The sequence below is a fragment of the Sus scrofa genome, chromosome 5 (genome assembly GCF_000003025.6).
Source record: "Sus scrofa isolate TJ Tabasco breed Duroc chromosome 5, Sscrofa11.1, whole genome shotgun sequence".
Taxonomy (NCBI): Eukaryota; Metazoa; Chordata; class Mammalia; order Artiodactyla; family Suidae; genus Sus; species Sus scrofa.
The window spans coordinates 27,426,816-27,451,463 of record NC_010447.5 but is presented as its reverse complement, the minus strand read 5'-3'; the positions used below and the strand labels follow the sequence as shown (position 1 = coordinate 27,451,463).

At 45.8% G+C, this 24,648-nt stretch overlaps 1 protein-coding gene across 2 annotated transcripts in view; it reads left to right on the top strand.

Moving 5' to 3' along the window:
* PPM1H (protein phosphatase, Mg2+/Mn2+ dependent 1H) overlaps nt 1-24,648 on the top strand; it is a 272,527-nt gene that overhangs the window by 120,840 nt on the left and 127,039 nt on the right. For both annotated transcript variants that reach the window (XM_021091936.1, XM_021091937.1), the window contains exons 3-4: nt 9,274-9,618; nt 22,250-22,362. In XM_021091936.1, coding sequence (XP_020947595.1) covers nt 9,274-9,618; nt 22,250-22,362 — 458 coding nt within the window. The remainder of the gene's footprint in view (nt 1-9,273; nt 9,619-22,249; nt 22,363-24,648) is intronic.

The window sequence follows — 24,648 nt, the reverse complement described above, 5'->3', positions numbered from 1 at the left end:
ACAGACACATCAGGCGCTTTCACACCAGTGAATAAACACTGTGGTAGAGGATGTATAGATGCTGAGGTGGTCCAGGCAGGCTCGATGGGGAGGGGAAGTCATGCTTCTGCTGAAAACTGTTCTCTAAGCAGAAGGTAAGGGATGAGTGTTTTAGGGCAGAAGAAAAACGACATATATATCCTAGAGGTGATGAAGAGTTAGAAGAGAGGGAACGAGGGAATTCAGGACCACTGACAAGGAGCAAGAGAGGGGTGGCAACTAGATCATGAAGGGCCCGTGAGCCATGTGAGCATTTCAGGAGACGGGAAAGAACTTTACGGATGGTCGGGAGTCATTGAAGATTCTATGCAGTGACGGAATGCGGGTATATTTGCAATAAAATTGCAGATTCGAGATGTTTTAAAAGCATTGTATTCATATAACTTGGCATTTTCCAGCCCTCTTTGGTAGACTCACTGTTCCAGCCCCAGCTTAAACACCCAACGTCACTGCTGTTCCTTGACATTGGTGTGACCTGGAGGACGTGTTCATCCCTCAAGCTTCTCAGATCTGCCTTGAGGTTCTCAGATCTCAGACCTCGTGCCTCAAACTGTGCACTCTTACCTGACAGCAGTTGATGGCACTGCTCCGAGTAAAGAAGCAGGTGGGGGGGAAGCAGTCCTCGTATCCGTTTCAGAATCGATGTATGGCACCTTCTGTTTGATCATGCCACTTTCGCTCACAAGTAGGTTTTCATTTTCCGTTAAGGTCTTAGGCCCATTTCAAACCCGTATAGCACCCCAGCCTCTTGTTCCTTGAAACGTCTGATGAAGTCATTTGACTTCTCTCTCAAGGCCCCGGAACAGCAAGCAGCCCCCTTACCTAGGTCCTTTCTGCCTCCAGACAGACCCCTGGGGCCTCTGCTTCCTTCTCGCAGTTCACCTGCAGAAAGCCTAGCTCTCAGCACTTCCAGGGCCAGAGACATCACCCCTAAATAGCCCGAGGCAGAAGACTGGAACCTCTGGCCTGCCTTGCCAGACTCCAGAACCTCACCTTGACCTGACCTTGCCCTCAAGATCAGCGCCAATCAGGCCACTGTCCACATGGGTCTGTCTGTCTGTCTCTCTCTCTCTCTCTATATATATATATATACACACACACACACACACATATATATATAGTCCTCTTTTCACCTGCATTGCCTATTAGTTGCTCCCCTCTCCCAGAATATTCTCTTTGATTCCATCACTGAATCATCATGCATGTGAGTAGTCACGGACAGTATGGTGAGTGCTTCAGTAGGGGTGAGTGCAGGGTGGAGAGGGAGCATCTAGGAAGAGGTGATAGTTAAGGTAAGCACAAAAGCCAGGTGGTAATCAGAGTTCCCATCATGGCACAGTGGTTAACAAATCCAACTAGGAACCAGGAGGTTGCGGGTTCGATCCCTGGCCTTGCTCAGTGGATTGAGGATCTGGCATTGCCGTGAGCTGTGGTGTACGTTGCAGACGTGGCTCAGATCCTGCATTGCCTGGGAACCTCCATATGCTGTGGAAGCAGCCCTAGAAAAGGCAAAAAGACAAAAAGACAAAAAAAAAAAAAAAAAAAAAAAAAAGCCAGGAGGTGGTATGGGGGGCAGCACGGTGCAGGAAACAGTGGTTTATGATGAACTGCAAGCACTGTAGTTTTGTGTGGGTGGAATTTGGAGTTAGAGATGGAATATGGAGAAAGAGAATCAGAGACTAGATCAGAGACTGCAGATAGGGCTCATAGCCTGGAGTCAGCCCACAGAGCAGGTTGTTAGGCTGGTAAAAGACATATGATCAGATTTTGAGCCTTCAAAAAGCTTAGGTTGCAGGAGTTCCTGTGGTGGCGCAGTGGTTAACGAATCCGACTAGGAACCATGAGGTTGCAGGTTCGATCCCTGGCCTTGCTCAGTGGGTTAAGGATTCGGCATTGCCGTGAGCCGTGGTGTAGGTTGCAGACACGGGTCGGATCTGGCATTGCTGTGGCTCTGGTGTAGGCCGGTGGCTACAGCTCCGATTAGACCCTAGCCTGGGAACCTCCATATGCCACAGGAGCGGCCCAAGAAATGGCAAAAAAGACAAAAACAAAAAACAAAAAAACTCAGGTTGCATAGTGGGGAAGTGATTCTAGAGCCAAGCGTATATCGAAGCAGACTTCCCCTGCAGGGCCGGGCAGAGCATGGAGTGGGGGTGTTCACCCTAACACAAGGGTGACAGCATAGAGCGTGGACTCCGATCCCAGGTGCATCAGTTACTAGGGAGTGACCTGGACAGTCTTTTTCCCTCCTATAAAATGGGGTGTATCTTCATATGATATCACTTCTATGGGAAGTGTAAAATATGACACAAATGATCTATCTACAAAACAGACACAGATCATGGACATGGAGGGCAGACCTGTGTTTGCCGGGGGGGACGGGGGAGAGAGGGGAATGGATGGGGAGTTTGGGGCTGGAAGATGCAGACTGTTACATTTAGAACAGATGGGTGATGGGGTCCTGCTGTATAGCACAGGAAACTCAATCCAGTCTTTTGGAACCTGACAGAAAATGAAAAAATGGGTGTGTATGGGTGACTGGGTCATGTTAATGTACAGCAGAAAATGAAGGAACATTGTAAATCAACTATATTTTAATCAAAAAAAATTTGAAGCGGGGATTGTAACCACACCTCAAAGGGTGGTTATTCATAGGATTGTAGTAGAATTAAATGAGCTAATATTGGTAAAGCATTTGGAATATTGCCTGCCATATACGATTTGATAAAGGATGGGAAGCATGCTCTAGTTCTGTAACTGGATGGGTCTCTGCCTTTGTGGTCATTTAGGCTTTCCTAGCTGAGCTGGAATATGAGCGTGTGCTAAGAGCCCTCTCTGGCTCTCTGGCGTTGTTATCTCCGCATGTAGTATATCACTCACTTGAACTTCCCTGCCATAGGAGGACATTAAGATCTTCAAGTCTCTTGACTGGCTTGATTTTATCAAGTTTGGAGTCTTTCAAAATATTATTTTATTTATTTATTTATTTAGCTTTTTTTTGGGGGGGGGGGGCTGCACCCACGGCATATGGAAGTTCCCAGGCTGGGGATCAAATTGGAGCTGTAGCCGCTGACCTACACCACAACCACAGCAATGTCGGATCCCTAACCCACTGAGCGAGGCCAGGGGATTGAACCCCCATCCTCATGGATCCTAGTCGGGTTCATTAACTGCTGAGCCACAAAGAGAACTCCCCAAATTTTATTTTTTTAAACAGTCAAATCCTTTTTCCCAAAATCTTTTGCAAAACCCTGATGTTTATAACTGATAAAATGATGCCATTCGGGTTGGAATAATTGTCAAAGGGACTCATCACTTCAATACCCACTTATCTTCCTCTTCCCTAAGGTTCCTCTTCAGAACCAAGGAGCATAGTTTGGACACCACCGGTCTGATCCACTCAGGGAGATGTCAGTGACTCATCTGAGGTCATACAGTGAACCCATGCGATACAGGACTTGAATGGGAGTCTCTTCATAGCCCTCCTTTTGACCAGGGGTTCTTAACAGTGGCTGCTTGTTAGGATCCTGAGGAAGCTTTAAAAAAAAAAAAAATGAATGGTGGGCCCCCATCTTCAGAAACTCTGCTTAATTGCTCTGAAATGGGCCCCTGCATCAATCTGTGCCAGATTTATTTAGTCTATACTTTCTTGGTGGAGAAAAACTTGCTTTGTGGAAAAATTATATTTTACAGGTTTTGGCTGTGAAAAATATTAATTGCCTTTAAAAAATTCGCTGTACCAAACTTGATAGCATCACTGTGCATGCTATCATGTTTTGAGGTTTCTCAAAAGGAGAATCTTGAGCCTCGTGTCAGCAGCATCCCCAGCTAAGCTTCCTTGTGACTCTGAAAATTCCCCAGATATTTTGTCAGCTGGTGGTGATTGTGGTAGCTGCAGAATGCTTTGCCTGCCTGAAGGAAATGGATTACTTGTCAGTAAAACTTCAGGGTTGCTTTTTCGAAACGCCATAGCATTCCACAGCAGGGTGGCTCATTATTTCATGCGGCTTGACCTTCTCTGGCTCAAAGGTATGCCTCTGGAAACATGATAACGTTTGTGTCACAGAACCTGCGCCCAGACACTGACACAGTTGCTCCTGTTCCGTCCCCCACCTGCCTCCCGCTGCAGGGTCCTGCAGGACGTTTGCTGGGTTTTCATTTAATCAGGTGTAGGAGGACTGTGTGCAGGGGTTTCACTCAGGTGGTCTTGGGCCCAATGGGGAATTAGATGTGATCAGCAAGAGATCCTTTCCTTTTGCCACTTTTCCCTGGTTGTGGGGATGTGATATGGCAGTTACGTGCTTTACTCATGCTGCAAGTAACAAGGGCCAGCAGTGGAGTTGATAATCATTGCAAAGTGGTGATGAGCGTCAATGACAATTCAAGATGTGCGGAAAGACAAGATGTGCAGCCAAGTCCCAGATGCTGCCAACACCCCTGTGCTGGGTGCCTTACATTCACAATTGGAGGAAATGCCAAATTTCAGAGGTCTGTGAACATGAGGATGGGTTCATGTACTCTCTGAATTCCATCCACCGATGCCCTAAATTAAGAACCTTTTCCGGGAGGCTCAGTGTTCTCCACTTCCACCTACTTCAGATGCTTTTTTGTGCTGCGTTTTGCTTATCTGTACCCCCCCTTCCTGTTGTGTGTGTCACAAGTTCCAGGACACTATGTGAACCCCCACATCCTTGCTTCTCCGTGTGCCCGGCTGTGTTATCTCACAACAGTGGCTCATCAGAAATGTCAAGAAGCCCATGGGACAGCTTGCCAGGACCTGTGCAGCATCCCTAGCAAGACCTGAAGGGCCCAGACTTCTTCTCACTTTCTGTCCTACACCCTGGGCTGCAGCTTTCAGTCTTTTTTTGCAAGAGGGTTATGCTACCTCCAGGTGTCACTTCTGTGACCCAGGCAGGAAGAAAAACGGAAGGATAAAGATCAAAAGGCCAGGCCTATTGAATTGTCCTTTTTTGTCAAGAAAACTGTAACTTTCCTGGAAGGTCCACCCAAGAGATTTCTCCTTGCAGCTCACTGGCCAGAGCAGGGCCACATGACCACACGGAGCTGCAGGGGAGTCTGGGGCGGTGAGTATTTTTAGTAGATACGTCACTGTCCCAAACAGAATGGACAGTGAGGAGGAAGGGAGAATAGAGGCTGGAGAAGTATCTACTGGAGCCAGCCCCCTCACCTGAGCCTCCTGGTCCAGTCTTTTCCTGATCGCCATATCACCTTTCCATCCATCTACATTCTGCTGTGTTGTCTTCGAGGCCCATCTTCTCCCCCACCTGCCCAGCACAATTGGAGGAAATGCCAAATTTCAGAGGTCTGTGAACATGAGGATGGGTTCATTGGTCTATCCTTCTTACCCACTGAACTTGGAGAGCTAGCAGAGGCATCTAGGGAGCCCAGGGTGTCGGGTGGGAAGTCAGAAGGAGCCAGAGCCCTCCGTGTCTTGCTTGGGATGATGCGCAGGTCCTGGCAAGCTATTTCCTAGGGAGCCTCCCCATTTTGGTGAAGCCCCAAAAAATAGCTTAGCTCAGATCATATCATGATGAAATGACAGCAGCTACACAAAGTGTGTGTTCCAGGCATGTTACTTAGCTCCTCGCTTGGTGTAAATTATTACGTTTAACCTCCCCAGCACCCCTCCCCTATAAGGTAGCCATCACCTGCCTTTTGGTTCCTAGGAAACTGTGGCACAGAGAGGTTAAGCAACAGGGAGAGCCAGCTCTAGAGTGACCCACCAGGGTCCGTGGCCTGGACTGCTTGCCTCACCTTGCTCTGCCTCCCAGTCACCTGACTGGTGTTGAAGATGCCATTTGAATCCAGATCTTGTCATCCTCGGGTTGTTGCTCTTTCCGCTTAACTGAGTTAGCATCCTTGTTTTATGATGCTTTTAGTCATTCAGAAGTGTTTCTTTCTGCCCGGATTTGATTGTCTTTTTAGAGTGGTGTTTACCTTCTAACTAGCATCCTCCCCTTCATTCTTTCTTTGCTAATCCTCACAATACAGCTTGAATGATCTTTTTAAAAATATAAAGCAGTTTTCTTTCTTTTTTTTTTTTTTTTTTTTTTTTTGTCTGCCATTTCTGGGGCTGTTCCCACGGCATATGGAGGTTCCCAGGCTAGGGGTCTAACCACAGCAATGCGGGATCTAAGCCACGTCTGCTACACCACAGCTCATGGCAACACCAGATTGAACCCACTGAGCAAGGCCAGGGATCAAACCCACAACCTTATACTTCCTGGTTGGATTCGTTAACCACTGAGCCACGACGGGAACTCCTAAAGCAGTTTTCGAATTCCCCCATCAGTATTGGCTTTCTGTTCTTCTTAAGCTAAAGCCAAGGTCCTTCATGTGTCCTGGAAGGACTGAGGGGTCCAGCCTGTGGGACTGCTTCCCTCTCCAGCCTCATTTCATACCCCATCTTTCCTGCCTCCCTCCCCCATTCAGCCACATGGCCATGGTTCAGTCTCCTCCTGCTCATCATACACCTCCACAGAGCTCTGCACCTGCTGTTGCAGCTGCCTAGCACTCTCCTCTCCCTTCCTTGTGAATTTCCAATAGCCCTCAGCCTGGTCCTCAGGTCCTCAGGAAGCCCCCTCCAGTACGCCCATCTGCAGGCTGGCCTCGTGGCATTAGAACCTCTCCTTGTCACCCTCACCAGAATTAAGCTCTGATCTTTACTTGTGTGATTATTTGATTCATGTCTATCTCCCCTGCTGGATTGTTAAGATCAGACCATGGTGGGTATTTCTTTCATTTAGTATTTTATCTTCATGGCCCACTTTCACGCTTGTCACCTAGACAGTGCTCAGTAAATATTTGTTGACAAACAAACAAACAAACAAAAAAGTTTACCTCTTAGCCCCTAACACAGAATAGACTGAAAGCAAAGTTTTAAAACAAGAGTAAGTGGGAGTTCCTCTTGTGGCTCAGCAGAAATAAATCTGACTGGTATCCATGAGGACGCAGGTTTTATCCCTGGCCTCGCTCAGTGGATTAAGGATCTGGTATTGCCATGAGCTGTGGTGTAGGTCACAGATGTGGCTCAGATCTGGCATTGCTGTGGCTCTGGTGTAGGCCAGTAGGTATAGCTCCGATTCACCCCCTAGCCTGGGAACCTCCATATGCCGCAGGTGTGGCCCTAAAAGACAAAAAATAAAAATAAAACAAGAGTAATGGCACATGTCATCATAACTACACAGTATCTTCCAGCATCATTCTAAGATGGACCAAAAGTGGTGGTTACCAGGTACTGGAAGGTGGGGGGATAGAAGAGATTTGGGGTAAGGGTACAGTCTTGTAGTGCATTGTAAATCAGCCCTAGAGATCTAATGCACAGTATACTGCATGTAGACAATTATATTGTATTATAATAATCACCCTTGCTAGGAGATTAGATCTTAATTACTCTTTTCTCTTCCTTCCTTCCTCCCTCTCTCTTTCCTTCCTTTCTCCCTCCCTCCCTCCTTTCTCTTTCTTTCTTTTTCTTTCCTTCCTTCCTTCCTTCTTTCTTTTCTTTTCTTTTCTTTTCTTTTCTTTTCTTTTCTTTTCTCTCTCTCTCTCTCTCTCTCTCTCTCTCTCTTTCTCTCTTTCTCTCTTTCTCTCTTTCTCTCTTCTCTTTCTCTCTTTCTCTCTTTCTCTCTTTCTTTCTTTCTCTCTCTCTCTCTCTCTCTCTCTCTCTCTCTCTCTCTCTTTCTTTCTTTCTTTCTTTCCTTTTCAGTGCTGCATCCGTGGCATATGGGAGGTTCCTAGGCTAGGGGTCCAATTGGAGCTACAGCTGCCAGCCTACACCATAGCTCATGGCAACACCCGCTCCTTAACCTGCTGAGTGAGGCCAGGGATAGAACACACATCCTCATGGATACTAGCTGGATTGGTTTCCACTGCCCCATAACAGAAACTCCTAGATCTTAATTATTCTAACCACAAAAAAAGAATTAATTATGTGAAGTGATAGAGCTGCTACCCATTGTTATGCTGTCAACTATATCACAGTGTATAAAATATATCAAACCAACATGTACACCTTAAATTTATACAAGCCAATTATATTTCAATTAAGAAAATAAGATAGATCAAAAGGACTTTATGTAATGGTTTCAACTGAAAAAAAATTCAGTATTTATTGCCTCAGGGTAGATAAGTCTAGTTGTCAAAGTAGCTGTTATATGCACCTTAACTATTTAATCTCCGTGTTTAATATCTACCTCCTCCAGATACATTGTAATTGAGCTCTTTTTTTTTTTCCCTCCTATAGCTAAGATCTTAGGCATGTGTGAATCAAACATGGTTTTTTTTAAGGTGTTCATGTTGAAGTTCCCTCGTAGGGCTCAGCAGATTAAGGATTTAGCATTGTTGTTGCTGTGGCTCTGGTTACTGCAGTGGCAAGAGTGGCGAGAGAGGCAAGAGTTCGATCCCTGGCCAGGGAATTTCCTTCCACAGTGTGTCTTGGGCACTGCGGTCGGGGCGGGGGGGGGGGGTGTTCATCTTGAAATAGCCTCACAGTCAACCATCAGGTACCAAATCCATGGCAGATGAGGGACCGTGGTCTGCACAGAGCTTTAGGGTAAGAAGAGGAAGCTGAGAGGCTGAGTGACAGCTGGAAAACTGAGAGAATAAGGAAGGATGAAGAGATTTCAATGGGCTCCATCTGTAAAGTTGAATTAGACTGACTGTTTAAGGAAAAACATATTCTAAAAATTCAGGCTGTAGACGTATGCAAATGGAGCAATTATCTGAGATGATCAAAGCCCTCTGGAGGGAAAATGGATCTGCTTATTTCCCCTCCAAGAACCAATAAAAAGGGCCTTTCTCCAAAGACTTCAGGCCAAACCTGCCCTCAGGTTGCCTAGAAGAAAGGTGAGGAGTTAGAGCTGTAAAGACTTACCTGTTTGTGTGGAATATTTCTTCTCACGTCTACCGCGGCACAGCAGAGTAGGTCTCACCTCAGGTGATGACTGAGTCGGTGGTGACATGAGCTCCTCCCCTGGGTGGACAGGGAAGGTACCACTTGATCCGTGGGGTGGTAGTAACAGCAGTGATGAATCTGGGGGCCCATCCCTGACTGTTTTGTCCTGTTTGGACACCCTCAACTCTACCCCCCTCCCCGCTTGTTTGCAGACCCAGGACAGACAACCAGGTGGATGCACTGAGGGTGGATGTCACCCTCACCCAGGGGCCGCGGCCACTGTGGTTCTCACTCCTTCCTGTCGCGCTCTCCCCCCGCAGGAATCTGAAGGCATTTCCTGCCACTACTGGTCACTGTTTGACGGACACGCGGGGTCCGGGGCAGCCGTGGTGGCGTCCCGCCTGCTTCAGCACCACGTCACGGAGCAGCTGCAGGACATCGTGGAGATCCTCAAGAACTCGGCTGTGCTGCCGCCCACCTGCCTGGGCGAGGAGCCGGACCACACGCCTGCCAACAGCCGGACTCTGACGCGGGCAGCCTCGCTTCGCGGTGGGGTGGGCGCCCCCGGCTCCCCTGGCACCCCGCCCACGCGCTTCTTCACCGAGAAGAAGATCCCGCACGAGTGCCTGGTCATCGGCGCCCTTGAAAGTGCGTTCAAGGAAATGGTAGGTATCCAGAAGATGACAGGGGGTCATGGAAGCCACATCCTTGTTTCTCAGAAGGGTCCTTGGAAGGGGGTGTCTCTGACATGTCCACTTGCTGCCCGGTTGCCCTCCGTGTTGGCCCTCCTCCAGCAGGGCTTCCACTCTCAAAGGAAGTGAGTAACAAGAGTTCTAGCATGGATCACGTGCTGGCAGAAATGTAAAAAAAAAAGACGAAAGCGGGATAGTGCAGGAGGTTGATAACTGCTTATAAGTGTGTGTGCTATTGATTCTCTTTCTGCCATAAGGCTTATTAAGTGTATGGGCTATTGATTCTTTCTGCCAACGCTTATGGATGCCAGCTGGTACAACTCCACTTAATTGAAATGTGAGCCTGGTTGCCATCTGTTTCACACATGGGTGCGAATTCCAGGTGTTTGAGGAACCAGAGCTTCTAGTCAGGTGCTCAGAAGTACCCTTCCTGTACAAATCTAACCTGAGAACAGCCATTTTCCCATGATTGGCAGTATGGTTCCCGATGCTTAAAGCAAGTAGGGGCCAATATCCAAGAATTCTTTGATTTACTCGGGAACATGGGTTTGTTGGTACATTTAAATTTGTTTTTGTTTTGTTTTGTTTAAAGCAAAGTCTTTATTAAAGGAAAGCAGATAGCTCCCAGGACTGCTGGGATCGGGGAGAAGAGCCTCCCCTTCTCTATTGCCCTGTAAGGGTTTTTAATCTCTTAAAGGTAGGGAGGGTACCAACATGGGGTCCAGAAAGATGTGGTCTTCTCCCATTGGCCTTGTTCAATTACCTTTATCAGTCCTTGTCCAAGAGGGTCCTAGGGGGCGGAAATGTTTCTTAAGTCTCATAGTTTCTTTGTCCTTTTCTTCCCATAAACTGGGGTGTAGGGATTAATGTCCATTTGGGCGTAGGTACATTCCCTATAGTAAACAAGGCCTGTGGGGATGTTACTCCCTGGAACCCTTAAGCCACAAATGTTAATCAGTAGCCGTATCAAACCATGCATCGAAGCCCATGCTCCTACACTGACTACCTGAGTTAATATTCTGCCTCAATTCCACCCCCCGCCCCAGAGTTGGATTGGAGACTCTAACTGCAGGGGGAAAAGAGGCAAAAACCACTCTGACTGCTTCCTGCTGAAAGGGGGCATCGTTAGGGGAAAGCAGTTAGGTCTCCACTCATGGGACAGTCGAGTGGGCTTTGGTATATTTCATTGGGTACTCCTTCCATCACCATTTGAAGGTTGATAGCTTCTAATTGGGATGTAATGAAGCAGGAAATACAGTTAATTATACAGGGTCTGAATAAAAGGATCAAGATCACAGTGATGGCTATGGTAAGGAAATATTTTCACCCGGAGGAGGTCAACCAGTTCCAGGGGGCAGCTCTAAAAGCTGGAGCTGGATGGGACATCCCATGAATCTGTTGCTGGAGATCTGGCAGGGAATCAGACACATTCTGTTAATAATGAGCAATGCAGACACCATGTAGATTTTATAATAGCACAGATAACTGTCCTTGTGAGGCGTATAGTACATTTAAATTTGAATGTGCGTCTGATCAGGGGATTCAGCCTCGCTCCTGAGAACACATTCAGCTGCCCTCGCAGTGTCCCCTGCGGTCCCTCTGCCTGGTGAGAATCACCTAGAAGGTCTTTTCTGCACCAACACCCCCTCCCCCCAGCTCACTTTCTACTGAGGCAATTATTTCGGTTCCAGAGATTTCTCTCCTGAGCAGCAGCCTAGAGTAAGAGCTATGTAAAGATATTGTAATACTAGAGTAAGGTGAGTGGGCAGGCGTGTCCTTAAAACCCAGAGATTAAAAATGATGACAAGCTCTTAAGTACAGCGAGAGCCTCTTGAAAAACATCTCTCCAGAACTGAATGTACACACCAGTTACATTCCAGGAGCTCATGATTTCATGTAATGAGTGGAGAAAAGTCAGTTTTACCAATCAGCATCATCTGATTTGTTCCTAAGGCAAAAGCAGGTCACATGAACTACTATGAGAATGTGAGTTGTCCTCTCCCTAAAGTGAGGAGAGCGTGCCGCTAATTTGCACTGTCTCCTCGCTTTAACTCATTTCATCTTTGGTGTTTCTTTCCTCATCACAGAGAAATTTACCCTTTGAGTAGTAGGTGGTTTAAAATCCACTGCTATCTCGGGAGTGTCTGGTAGTCTTCCATCCCAAGAAAAACACCAGGAGGCTGGAAAAGATTATTTAGGAAATAAAGGAATCAGGGTAGTTAAGTTGACGCCTTCTCAGGTTTGGTGTAAAATCTCCCTCTAGCATGGAAGCTCTGATGTGAAGAGCTGTTTCTAAATGCAAATGCTCGGAGAGCTACATATTTAATTGAAGGAAAAATTTGGCAGTGGACTCTTCCCCTAGTTCATTGGAAGGAAGAAGTCAGCTTATAGGTTAAAAGGGAAAAACAAAAAAAACTTTGGATTTTTCGTTTCCTTCGATAATTGCTCATGCTACGGGCCATCTTTTACTTCACGCTGCTGTATTCTCTACGTTATCCACTAGAGGCCAATGTCACATTGAGTTGGGCCTCCAAGTCCATCCGTCTCAGGCTGTCACTGCCCATTAATGGCTCAGGGTTCCTAGCAACTGCTGTGCTTGAAATGAGAGGCTCATTCAGAAAAATACTTAATAAAGAGCCTCCGTCTTGGTCTTTAAAATCTTCCTAGCTTTTCACTAGCTAGTTCATTACCAGAAGTTTTTCTTAGATACTTGGTTATCAGCAAAAAAAAAAAAAAAAAAAAGTCATTTCACTTTTTTGTGTAATTCATTCAATCCATAAATATTTGTTGAGCGCTCCCTCGAAGCCAGGCCTAATGAGGAAAAGAGCAAAGAAGAAATCAGGCAAAGATGGGTATGAAACAGGCCAAATATAAGCAGGAGGGGCTTCCAGAGGTGACATGCAGGGCGAAGTAGGAAACTGATAAGGAGGTGAGGGGAGGTTCCCTGGAGAAGGGGTGCTCAGTGGAGCAGGAGCAAAGCAGACAGACCGAGGGGCCAGGAGACGTTCTGGGCAGAGGAACCACTGGTGGGAAGAACCACACGAGGGAGAGCACCCAGAAGGCCAAAGGCGGCACGCTGACATCCACAGCGGCTACGTGACAGATTTCAAGGGTAGGAATGAGGCCAGGTAACTTGAAGAGGCCTTGCTGTGCCATATTAGGAATTGGGGGCCTGAAGCCATATCTGTTCTTCTCTAATCCATCGCTCGCTTCTAGCTTCCGTTACCCACTGAGGTTCTCCCCGGGGTTGTCTCTCTGGCCCCAAGCGTGGGCTTCCCACTGTGTGCTTGGCCTTCCTGAGTGAGGATACTCCCCAGCTCTTGGTTCCCCTGGTTCCTGGCAGGGGGCCACCTCCTGCTCGGCTGGGGACTGAGCCAGTGGATGCCTGTCGGCCCAGAATATTATCCATCCTGTGCCGTTACTCTCAGTGTCCCTGCCCGGATGATGTCTTATGTTTCCCCTAACTACAGGCAGATGCTCTAGTGTTTTCTTTGCTTCATCTGGGACCTGAGGAAAAATCTACTCCAGCATCACAGAAAGATGCCAGACTTAACTATCCAATAACGTGGGGTGAGCGTCTAAACTCACAACACGGAAATTATATAGCATACTTTAGAGGCAGTGGCCTAAAAGGTCATTCCCAATCCATAAGGAATACTTTTCCTTTCCTCCTCCCCTCCATGGTAGGTTTCTGAGAGTCGGTGTTTGAACGTAAGCTTTGGTTTTTGGAAATGCTCAACCAGCAGTTTCTTTCTTTACCCTGTTGGCCTGACCTTGGTGGTTCTTCCTCAGGCCTTTCCGAGGGGGACAGGTTTGGAATTTCCTGGCCCTTCTAGTTTTTTTTCCTCAAAACAGCCAGCCACTTTCTAACTTGACTGTTTCCTTCCTCCCTTCCTTTCTTTCTTCCTTTCTTTCTTTTTTTGTCTTTTACGGCTGTACGTGTTGGTATATGGAGGTTCCCAGGCTAGGATCCAATCAGAGCTACAGCTGCTGGCTTACACCACAGCCACAGCCACACCAGATCTGAGCCACTTCTGTGACCTACACCACAGCTCACAGCAGCGCTGGATCCTTAACCCACTGAGCGAGGCCAGGGATCGAACCTGCATCCTCATGGGTACTAGTCAGATTCGTTTCTGCTGAGCCACAACGGCGGCTCCTAACTTTCCTGTTTCTGGGTGTTCTTTAGGTATGATTTTATGCCATTCTGACCCTCTATAATAGAAAAACTCAGTACTGAGTAAGATTCAGTCATTTCAGCTTTGTGGCTCTCTTGCTTTCTCTTGCACTTTTAATCCCTAAAAATTCCCCACGTCCAGTCCTTAAGCCTCAGATTTGCCTCACTGATGACATCTCTGCAGCTACCCCTCTGAGATTTGGAATGTATCTTATAGTATCTTTAAAGGCAAAGCTTGCCTCTCTTTGGGGTTTTGCTTTTTTTTAAGCATTTTTGTTTTTGTTTTGTCTTTTTGCCTTTTCTAAGGCTGCTCCCACAGCATGTGGAGGTTCCCAGACTAGGGGTCTAATTGGAGCTGTAGCTGCCAGCCTATACCACAGCCACAGCAATGCAGGATCCAAGCCTCGTCTGCCACCTACACCACAGCTCACGGCAACACCGGATCCTTAACCCGCTAATCGAAGCCAGAGATCAAACCCGCATCCTCATGGTTCCTAGTCGGATTTGTTAACCACTGAGCCATGATGGGAACTCCCAGGTTTTGCTTTTTTTATGATAGTTCAGCAAAGTGGAATCAGTGGTCTTTCCTTTCTCTTTCTCTCTCTTCATCTCCCACCATTGCCCTTCTCAATCACTAGTGTTTGTTGAGCTTGTATTTTATAACCAGCATTTTTCTATACACGATGAGAATCTAGCAGTAAAAGATTCGATTTTATATCTGGGAGCTTTTGGAGTCAGGCATTCTATGAACATAGAAACATACAGTTGCTCCTTTCTTTTACTGTCTTAAGTGATATGAAGTGAGGTGTTACTATCTGTCTGAAAGAGAGAATCCACTACAAAGATTCAGAAATGAATAGTACTTATCTCTAGAAAAAAAGCAGGTACTCATCAAAAAACATGGACTCCCAGCAGTGGGAGGAAAATGCTGCAGAGAAGGGGAGGTGATACGTCTCATCAAATACTGTAAGCTGCTTTGAAGGCACTATTCTTCCTTTTCACTTTGATCCTCGGGCTACCTGGCATACAGTACATGGCCTGTGAGAAGGTGACCACTGGCCTCGGATCCGTGCTGGCAGAGGCAGGTGTGCCCTGCGGCCCCCTGTTGTAGCTCCTCTTGGATCTCCCTTCATTGTGAGAAGGCTGTATGTACACCCCAAGCCTCCGCTGTCCACCATGGAAAATGAAACCCTCTCTCCCCAAAGGTCCAGAATCTCAGGAACTTTTGGACTGTCGTCTTTTCCGCATCTCAACACCACTTTGTAACAATGCCTGCTGTTGCAGCTGAGGTTTGCCACCTATTGTGTTTCCGTTGTTGCTTGGCCCAGGGTGACACATGCGAAGAAGATCAATGTCCTTTAAATCCTGGTATCGGTCTCCTTCCTACTTCTACACCCTCCCAAAACAGGCGTCGAATGGTCAGCATTTCAGACTCACATAAGAAGTCACTTCCAGGAGTTCCCGTCGTGGCGCAGTGGTTAACGAATCCGACTAGGAACCATGAGGTTGCGGGTTCGGTCCCTGCCCTTGCTCAGTGGGTTAAGGATCCGGCGTTGCCGTGAGCTGTGGTGTAGGTTGCAGACGCGGCTCGGATCCCGCGTTGCTGTGGCTCTGGCGTAGGCCGGTGGCTACAGCTCCGATTCAACCCCTAGCCTGGGAACCTCCATATGCCGCGGGAGCAGCCCAAGAAATAGCAACAACAACAAAAAAGACAAAAGACAAAAAAAAAAAAAAAAAAAAAAAAAAAGAAGTCACTTCCAGTTTGCACTGACCTGTGGAATCTGAAAAAAGGACAGACTGAACTTCTTTGCAGAACAGATGCTGACTCACAGACATTGAAAAACTTACGGTCTCCGGAGGAGACAGTTTGGGGGGTGGGGGGATGTGCTTGGGTTGTGGGATGGAAATCCTGTGAAATCAGATTGTTACGATCATTATACAACCACAGATGTGATAAATTCATTTGAGTAATAAAAAAAATCATATGATGAGCTATCATCAATAATTATTATCAATGATGACTCAGCCAACCAGATGCTCCTTCAATTTTACTGAAAACAAATAAAACGTTCTAACTTTCAAAAAAAAAAAAAAGTCACTTCCATTGTTGGTATAGTTGCAGAGACCTTTGCCCTCTTAAGAATCAGAACCAAGTCAGCAGTGGTGAACTCTTACCTACAATCTCTAGGAATTGAGTCCGGCACACAGGATCTCAAAATTCTGTCCTATTTCCTTTTCAGGGTGGTTATAGATTCTTGGCACAATGAAGAATGTTTTGGAAGTTTGATTGTTACAAGAGGAGGAAAAATGGCAATATTTTAACTTATAAAACTACCACGTATCTTCCTATCACTCAGTAAATGATTGGCAATACCACTCAGCTTGGCTTCGTTGGTACAAATCATACAGTGACACGGTGGTGAAAAAGGATAAATGCAAGGCTTACTAATAGTTTATCAATCCTATGATTTTGAAAATTAGGATATCCTTGGTGAGTGGACCTGTATGTCTGTCTGCCTTTAATCTGGAGAGTTTTTGGTCTTTGGTTTTGGTAGAACAGGAAGTTTCTCCAAGAAGGAATGAGCATGTGATTCCACTAACAGCCAGCAGGTGGCAATATTAGGCAGTGCTGGTTTTTCCTTTCCTATTGCCAGGGCTGACAGATTGGCTTGTTCCCAGAATAAACCGAAATCAGACCCAGATACTAAAACCATGCAGAATCTTATTATTTGTGACTGACACTATTAGCAGTGTGCTCAGAACCATGTTTTAACCCAGTTAGGGGGAGCTGCCAAGTCCTATTGAAACTACCCAACACTTGCTTCTTTCTGTTTTTTGATGCTGCTTTCTTTTTGCAACCTGAAATTGGTAGGAAACAAAGAATGATCCCGGAGTTGCATCATCTCGGGGACCTTCAAACCAAATTACAACGATCCCGAGCAATATATTTTCTTTCTTGCAATTCTTACCTGCTGAATTACTCTCATTTCACACACACATCTCTTTTTGTCTTTCATTGCTCTCTTTCTTGGAACAAAACAGAACAAAATACAATCTCAGGTTTTAAAAATTGGATCTAGTCTTTGATTTAGAGATAAACCTTGCTTAAATGTAATGTTTAGACAGACACAACACAGGATAAATCAGTCCTGCTAAGCAGAAAGTAGCCTTGAGAGGGAGTCGCAATTAAGCAGATAAATCAATTATCTTGTTAATTGAATCTTCTGAGTCATTTAAGTCGATCCTTTTAGGACATGGTTGAAAAGGAATGATAGTATGTCCCTGTGTTTTGCTAGTAATTTATCTTAGACTTATGTCTTGGGGTTTATGACAGCTAAAATGGGGAAAATATTCTAGATCAGTCCTTGTTTAGATCAGTCCTTGTTTAGCACCAAGCAGTGGGCCGTACTTCCACAATTTCCTTGACCTTTTGAAAAAAAAATACCCAAACTTCTTGAGTGTTTAAAAAAAAGACTGTATGTTTTCATGTTTTTTGCTTTTACCTAGAGTGTGAGAAGCTTAAGCTAATTGAAAAAGTTGAGAGTTTGACAAAATTAGGTCATTCATTCAACAGTAAATATGTCTTTATTGACTTCATTTATCATGTTTGATCGAGTAGTAAAAGAACCACCCAGATGGCCCTTACATGTTCCTTTCAGTACTAAGATTTTATGAAACATCTTTTAAAGAGGAGTAGGTGGTGTAGGAAAAAATAAATGTGCTATTTTGGCTTCTTAGGAGGGGAGGGGGAGGCAATTATTTTTAGAATATGTTCTAGTTACACCCAGTTTTAGAAGAAATAGAAGAGCCTATTTCCATGTCACTGAATCCTTCAGGAGGGATGAAGTCTGTGGAAACACATCTTTCAAATCCTTATCCCTGTGATCCCAGAGAGATACAAGTAATTAAAGTGTGCGTGTCTGTGTGTGTGTATGCGTGTGCACACACATAAACTACCACACCAAGGGGGGGGGTGATGAAAGCATGAATATATTAGCAAAGTTTCTTGGTTCAAAAATAGCTAGACTTTGGTCCACTGTTTATATGGGAGTGTTGCCAAATTTAGCATTCCTTATGCCGGGATAACTATAGAGGGAAGGTAGTTGAAACATAGGGAAAGATGAAAGGAAAGATGAAATCCTTGAAAAAAAAAAATGTTGACTCACACAATTAATGAAGTAGCAAGGGACTCACTGGGCACGCCAACTAGAATATTTCCCCCGAAATTGAAGGCAACTATTAACTCTGCTGTAGCAGAAAATCTTAGGGTCAAACACTCTATCTTGATATTTTTTAAAGGATTAAATCATTTTGTGATCAGATTTTCTTGTGCTCTAAACCATGAAAATAAGGCATATATGATGCAGAATAATCTTGGAGTTCTCTCTGTGGCTGAGTGTGTTAAGAACCTGACTAGTATCCATGAGGATAAGGGTGCCATCCCTGGCCTCACTCAGTGGGTCTAAGGATCTGGCGTTGGCACAGGCTGCAGCGTAGGTCGAGGATGTTGCTCAGATCTAGTGGTGTTGTGGCTATGGTCTAGGTTGGCAGCTTTAGCTCTGTTTGAACCCCTAGCCTGGGAATTTACATGTGTCGCAGGTACAGCCCTAAAAAGAAAACAAACAAACAAACAAAAGAATCATCTTGTTCAAATCCTAAAGAAATTCTTTTCATGTGAAGTCTGAGTATTTTTTGCATCAGTGGTTTAAGTCTGTCAAGCATCATTCATAGTCCAGTTTGTATACAGCATACAAATAGTTGGCGCTTAAGGGATTTTCAATCAAAATCATCTTTCATTCAGACTTTAGGTATTCAAACAAATATTGATTCTGGATGTGAAGAGAGAGTTTTATAGTTAGAGCAGTTCTTTCCAATGAATTAAAAACAGTAGTGTTTGGGTGTGCACTTGATATACCAGTTTCTATATTAATTTGATGAAATCTATCATACTATCAACTTTATATTACTTATTTGAATGCAAAAAAAGTGAATAAATCGACCCACAAACTCCTTCGTGAATAGGGTTGTCAGTTCTGTTTGATGTGTTGTTTGGAGGGTAAACAGACAAAACTTGTGACGTCTGGATATTTTCTTTCTCCTCTTTCTCTTCCTGTGATAGCCTTTCCTGCTGGCATCTATGGCTTCCTCCTCATCACCCTCCAGCTTCCTGCCATCCCTGCTTGAGTTCCGATAACCATTCATTCGTTCTTGTCAATTGACTGCATGTTATCGGAAGCGTGGCATCCTGCTTAGTTATTATCTCAGTCAGCCTTCATTTGTGTTATAAGCTTCTCATTCATGAATGGCAGAACACAGTTCTCATGTTAAGGCGGCGGTAGAATGGTGCGAACATCATTTGAAAACCCAGGCCAATTGTCAATGCATTTCTTTTTTGTCTTTTTTGTCTTTTTAGGGCCGCACCCACAGCATATGGAGGTTCCCAGGCTAGGGATCGAATCGGGCTACAGCTGCCAGCCTACGCCAGAGCCACAGCCACACCAGATCCGAGCCACGTCTGCGACCTACACCACAGTTCACGGCAACGCCGGACCCTTAACCCACGGAGCAAGGCCAGGGATCGAACCCACAACCTCATGGTTTCTAGTGGGATTTGTTTCTGCTGCACCACGATGGGAACTCGTATAAATGAATTTCTTCGTTTGCCCATTTAACAGACATTTATTAAATGACCATTTGCCTGGCCTGATGTAGGTAGTGAGGGTCTGGCAAGGGGCAGCAGAGGTCTCTGCTGTCAGTCACGGAGTTCCAGCCCCTCACCCGTGCCATCTTAATTTCATCCCCATGATGTCCCTTTAAGCTAATTTGTAAAGAGTTTGTAAATATATTTTTGAAATCCAATGTCGTTTTTGAAGGCGGTCTTCCTCCTTGACCTGCCTGCAAGTATTTATTTTAAATTTTTTTTTAAATTTTTTTGGCTTTTTTAGGGCCGCACCCTGTGTATATGGAGGTTCCCAGGCTGTGAATGATGCTTGACAATCTTAAACTATTGGCGTGATGCAAAAAATACTCAAGTTCACATGAAAAAATGTGGCCCGTCTACACCACAGCCACAGCCAGGCGGGATCCGAGCCGCATCTGCAAACTACAACACAGCTCACGGCAACGCTGGATGCTCAACCCACTGAGCGAGGCCAGGGATCAAACGCACATGCTCATGGATGCTGGAAGGGTTTGTTAACCACCAAGCCGCAATGGAAACTCCTGCCTGCAGCATTAGATGCTGTCATCCACCCAACCCTTTACTGGAATTTTCTTGGCTTGCTTCTAAACCACTATGTCCCACGTACCCGCCCTCTTTCCCCTACCCCATGGTTCCTCAGCCTTTCCCCTTGACCCAGCTCATTCTCAGTGTGTTCGTTTCTCTCCAGATCCTCTCTTTGTACCTTTTCTCTGCTTACTTGTTGACCAGGCCTCTGTCTCTCATCTGTTTTCTCAGCTCAGGCTCTTCCCCTGTTTCCATTGGTGATTTATCTAACTTTGTGTTTCTGCCTCTGGCCTCCAGAGCAGAGCAGTTGCTGGTCAGTGCTGGATTATTGAATTATCTACCCGTGTCCATCAGGAAGCTGGCTGAAGCAGCTGGGTTCTAATTCTGTGGGTTTCTAAGAATCGCAGAAGTGCTGGTGCCCTGGCCCTCGTTCAGCCAACAGCACCCTCAGAGTCAACCCGGGCACCGTTTCCTCCCCTTCTGTGTCCTCCCTTCTCCCTCCCTTAGTCCCACCACCAGATGACAGTGGGGATGTTTGGCGCTATTTTGACCAGCATTCAGTTTCTTTTCCTAACTTTTTCAGAGTCACAGAATCCCCACTTCCGTCCCTGACACAGAACTTAACAAAAGACAGCTGTCTTAAGAATGATGCTATCAGACACAACCTAGAATAGATTTACAAGGAGATCCTGCTGAATAGCATTGAGAACTATGTCTAGATACTCATGTTGCAACAGAAGAAAGGGTGGGGGGAAAAACTGTAATTGTAATGTATACATGTAAGGATAACCTGACCCCCTTGCTGTACAGTGGGAAAATAAAAAAAAAAGAAAAATGAAATAATTGAAGGACTCTATTATGATTGGCAAGACAGTTTTTCATTTTATTATTTTTCATTTTATTATTTTCATAGGTGTAAAATTGTAACTCCAAACATTTTTATTTTAACTTTATACCTGGATAAACAGATTGAACACCCTTGAATATGTTTCATCACTAATGAGGAAGAAATCTTCCATATGCTTACTTGTAGTGGCATTTTTCCCCAACTTTTGTCTTTTGCCAATACTTTTCATATTTTATAGAAAAAAAAAGAATGATGCACATCTGTCTATAGAAATGTTGAGCTACTTTTAATTTTCTTGGGGAGACCTGATAAGGTGGTGGTTAATAAATAATAGGCTTTGGGAGCTCCCGTCATGGCTCAGCAGTGAGGAACCTGAATAGTATCCAGGAGGATGCTGGTTTGATCCCTGGCCTCACTCAGTGGGTTAAGGATCTGGCATTGCCATGAGCTGTGGTGTAGGTGTGGTGAGCTGTAGCTGTGGCTCAGATCTGGCGTTGCTGTGTCTGTGGTGTAGGCTGGCAGCTTAAGCTCCAATTCGACCCCCGGCCTGGGAACTTCCATATGCTTCGTGTGCAACCCTAAAAAGCAAACTAACTAACTAACTAACTAACAGGCTTTGGAAGAGGAGAACCAGATTGGATTCCAAACTCCAGCCAGGTAAATAGGGGCAAGGTCCCCACTTTTCTGCATCTGAACAGTGAGGTTCACAGCGTCACTGTAAGGATGAGATATGAGTCTGTTTGTTACGTGCCCACGTGGGGGGTGTGCTCATTGAATGTGGGCCAGTATCCTGCATGTGTGTCACTCTCGGGAAGTAGTGGTTTTGGGAAGAGAAAGTCAGAGCAGAGTTGGGAAGCTTCTATCTTTGATCATTAAGACGGGGGTGGACTTCTGCCTGCGCTCAGTTGAGGACACAGCCTTTCAAATCATCACTCTTATCAAGCTGTAAAGGAAATTATTTATTGCAGACTGGGGTTAAAGACATTGATCAGGTCCAAGCCCTTGGCATTATGAACTCCCCTGTTCTGTTTTTCACGTGGCAGCTCAGGTCATCCATACAAAGACTGAATTTTCCACAAGCCATGATATCCACTGACTACAATTGCTTTCATTCTTCTCATTTTGTTGTCTGATGATATCTGTTTGCCATCCCTTGTTTGCTGTCTCTGGTCGGCAATAATTTGGGACCAGTGTCCTCTCCAGAAGTCTGCATCTGGCAGGAGAAAAGCCAGTGTTCAAGATTTTCTTGTCGCTTCTTCGAGCTCATTCAGCCTCTGAGGACTGTGTCAAGGGAGCCAGGCAAGAAAGTCTTTGTTCCCGTACAGTCCAGCACTCACCTTGTTTTCTTTCGCAGGACCTACAAATCGAACGCGAGAGGAGTTTATATAATATCTCTGGTGGCTGCACAGCGCTGATTGTGGTCTGTCTTTTGGGGAAGCTGTATGTGGCAAATGCTGGGGACAGCAGGTAAGCAAATCCGCCGTCTGGTTCTTCCTCAAGTTTAATACCTGCCTTTATTTTTTTTTTAAATTTTTTTATTACTCAAATGAATTTATCACATCTGTAGTTGTATAATGATCATAACAATCTGATCTCACAGGATTTCTATCCCACAGCCCAGGCACATCCCCCCAACCCCCAAACTGTCTCCTCCGGAGACCATAAGTTTTTCAATGTCTGTGAGTCAGCATCTGTTCTGCAAAGAAGTTCTGTCTGTCCTTTTTTCAGATTCCACATGTCAGTGAAAGCATTGGATGTTGGTGTCTCATTGTACAGCTGACTTCACTTAGCATGATAGTTTCTAGGTCCATCCATGTTGCAAAAAATGCTGGTATCTCATTCTTTTTAATGTAATGCCTGCCTTTAAATTTTTATCTTTTGTATTTTTTTTTAAGTTACGTGATCAGAAATAAAATAATTCTGCTTGGGATTAGATCTTGAGAAGGATAAGATTACATCTGAATAAAAATGCATTTAAGAAGACTCCTCAGGCTGGCATTAAACGGTACAGACCGTCTTCTCCTTACTTGTTCAAAGTGTGTACCTGTGTTTCCCCTAAGCTAGCAGTAGCCAGACTTTTTCGACTTCAGAACCTGATTTCCGTTGAAAGCTTAGCAGGTCCATAATGTATGAGAGAGACAAGGATGTATGAGAGGCACCTAGGAGGACTCTCCAGCTAGTTCCATTTCTGCTCGGTGACTTTGCCCTGTCCCCTCCCAGAAGCCCAGGAGTTCCTTCTTTTATCTGCATGTGCTTGTAGGCTGCACTTTCTTCTCTTTTGGGTTCTACTGAAAGGATTTTTGGCTGAGAGAGGATGGTTAACCCTTCCTCTGTCCAGCATTACCAAGAATAAGAAAAACTTGTGTTTTAATTTTCTTTTAAATAACTGACATGTGCCTACTTTAGGTGCGGCCATATCACTTATTTAGTCTCTGTTAAATTGTAGACTTTGTGGAAAGTGCTCTAGTATGTGTTGAACACGTCCTTGCTCCTTTAGGAACAAAATATGTTGGCAGGACTTTTTGCTAAAGGCCAACTCGCTGTTCTGAAGCAGTCAAAATACTAGACCCTAATCAGGATGCCTGCAGAAGATGAGTGGCTTCCTGCAGGGGCTACAGTCTAAGGATGCTGGCATTCCTCCATCCCCTTCCTCTGAGTGACATGCCTCTTCTCAGCATCCCTCTGGGTCCAGAGGGATGCAGAGATCAGGCCCCACCCCTCCCCTTCCCTGTCTCCATCGGGTTGCAGAGAAGACCACATCCCTCAGGTGGCCCAGGAATTCCAGTTACAAAGCAGGAGAGCCTCGGGGAGTTCCCATCGTGGTGCAGTGGTTAACAAATCCGACTAGGAACCATGAGGTCACAGTTACGTCCCTGGCCTTGCTCAGTGAATGAAGGATCCAGTGTTGCCGTGAGCTGTGGTGTGGGTCGCAGATGCAGCTCGGATACCGCGTTGCTGTGGCTCTGGTGTAGGCCAGTGGCTATGGCTCCGATTAGATCCCTAGCCTGGGAACCTCCATATGCTGAGGGAGCAGCCCTAGAAAAGGCAAAAAGACAAAAAAAAAAAAAAAAAAAAAGGAGAGCCTGGGGAGATCCCAGTTAACAATCCCACTAAAGAGTCGGAGACCAGAGAGACACCTGCCAAGGCAGCAGTATTTGGGATTTGAAAATCAATGTTTTTAAGGTTTATGTGGATTTCTCTTCTGCTGTACTAGATATCTCAGTTGCAACATACAATTTTTCTCAGTAAATGGCAGTGAGTGTAAGATGCCATGCTGACCTCATGGCCTCTCTCAGTAGTGGTCCTGGCAGGAGACAGACTCCAGCTCAGTTGAATGACGGCGGGAAAGGGAACCAGCGAGGGGTGTTGGGACCCAGGAAGGTATCTACCACCAGGCCTGCAGGGTCCTGGGAGGAAATGCTATGGCAGAGCCCAGAAGGACGGGGCCACTGATGAGGGGCCCTGGGTAGGATCCATGGCAGAGCATGGGGGGATGTGTGCTGGCTTCTCCCTCTTCCCAGCCCCCTTTCCCTTGCCCGTTGGATGAGCCTGGCTGGAGGCCAGGTGACAGGAAGTTCAGGGAATGCGGTCAGAGAGGTCAGTCGGACCATCACAGACATGAGCCTCTCTGGGGTGGGGCAGGGGGAATCACCATCTGCCCCTCCTTCCTTCTTCCCCCTGGGGTTGGGGCATCTTCAGAGCAGGAGTCCTCATTTCCAGGGGCCACCGAAGAGCCAGCTCTCAGCTCTGGTT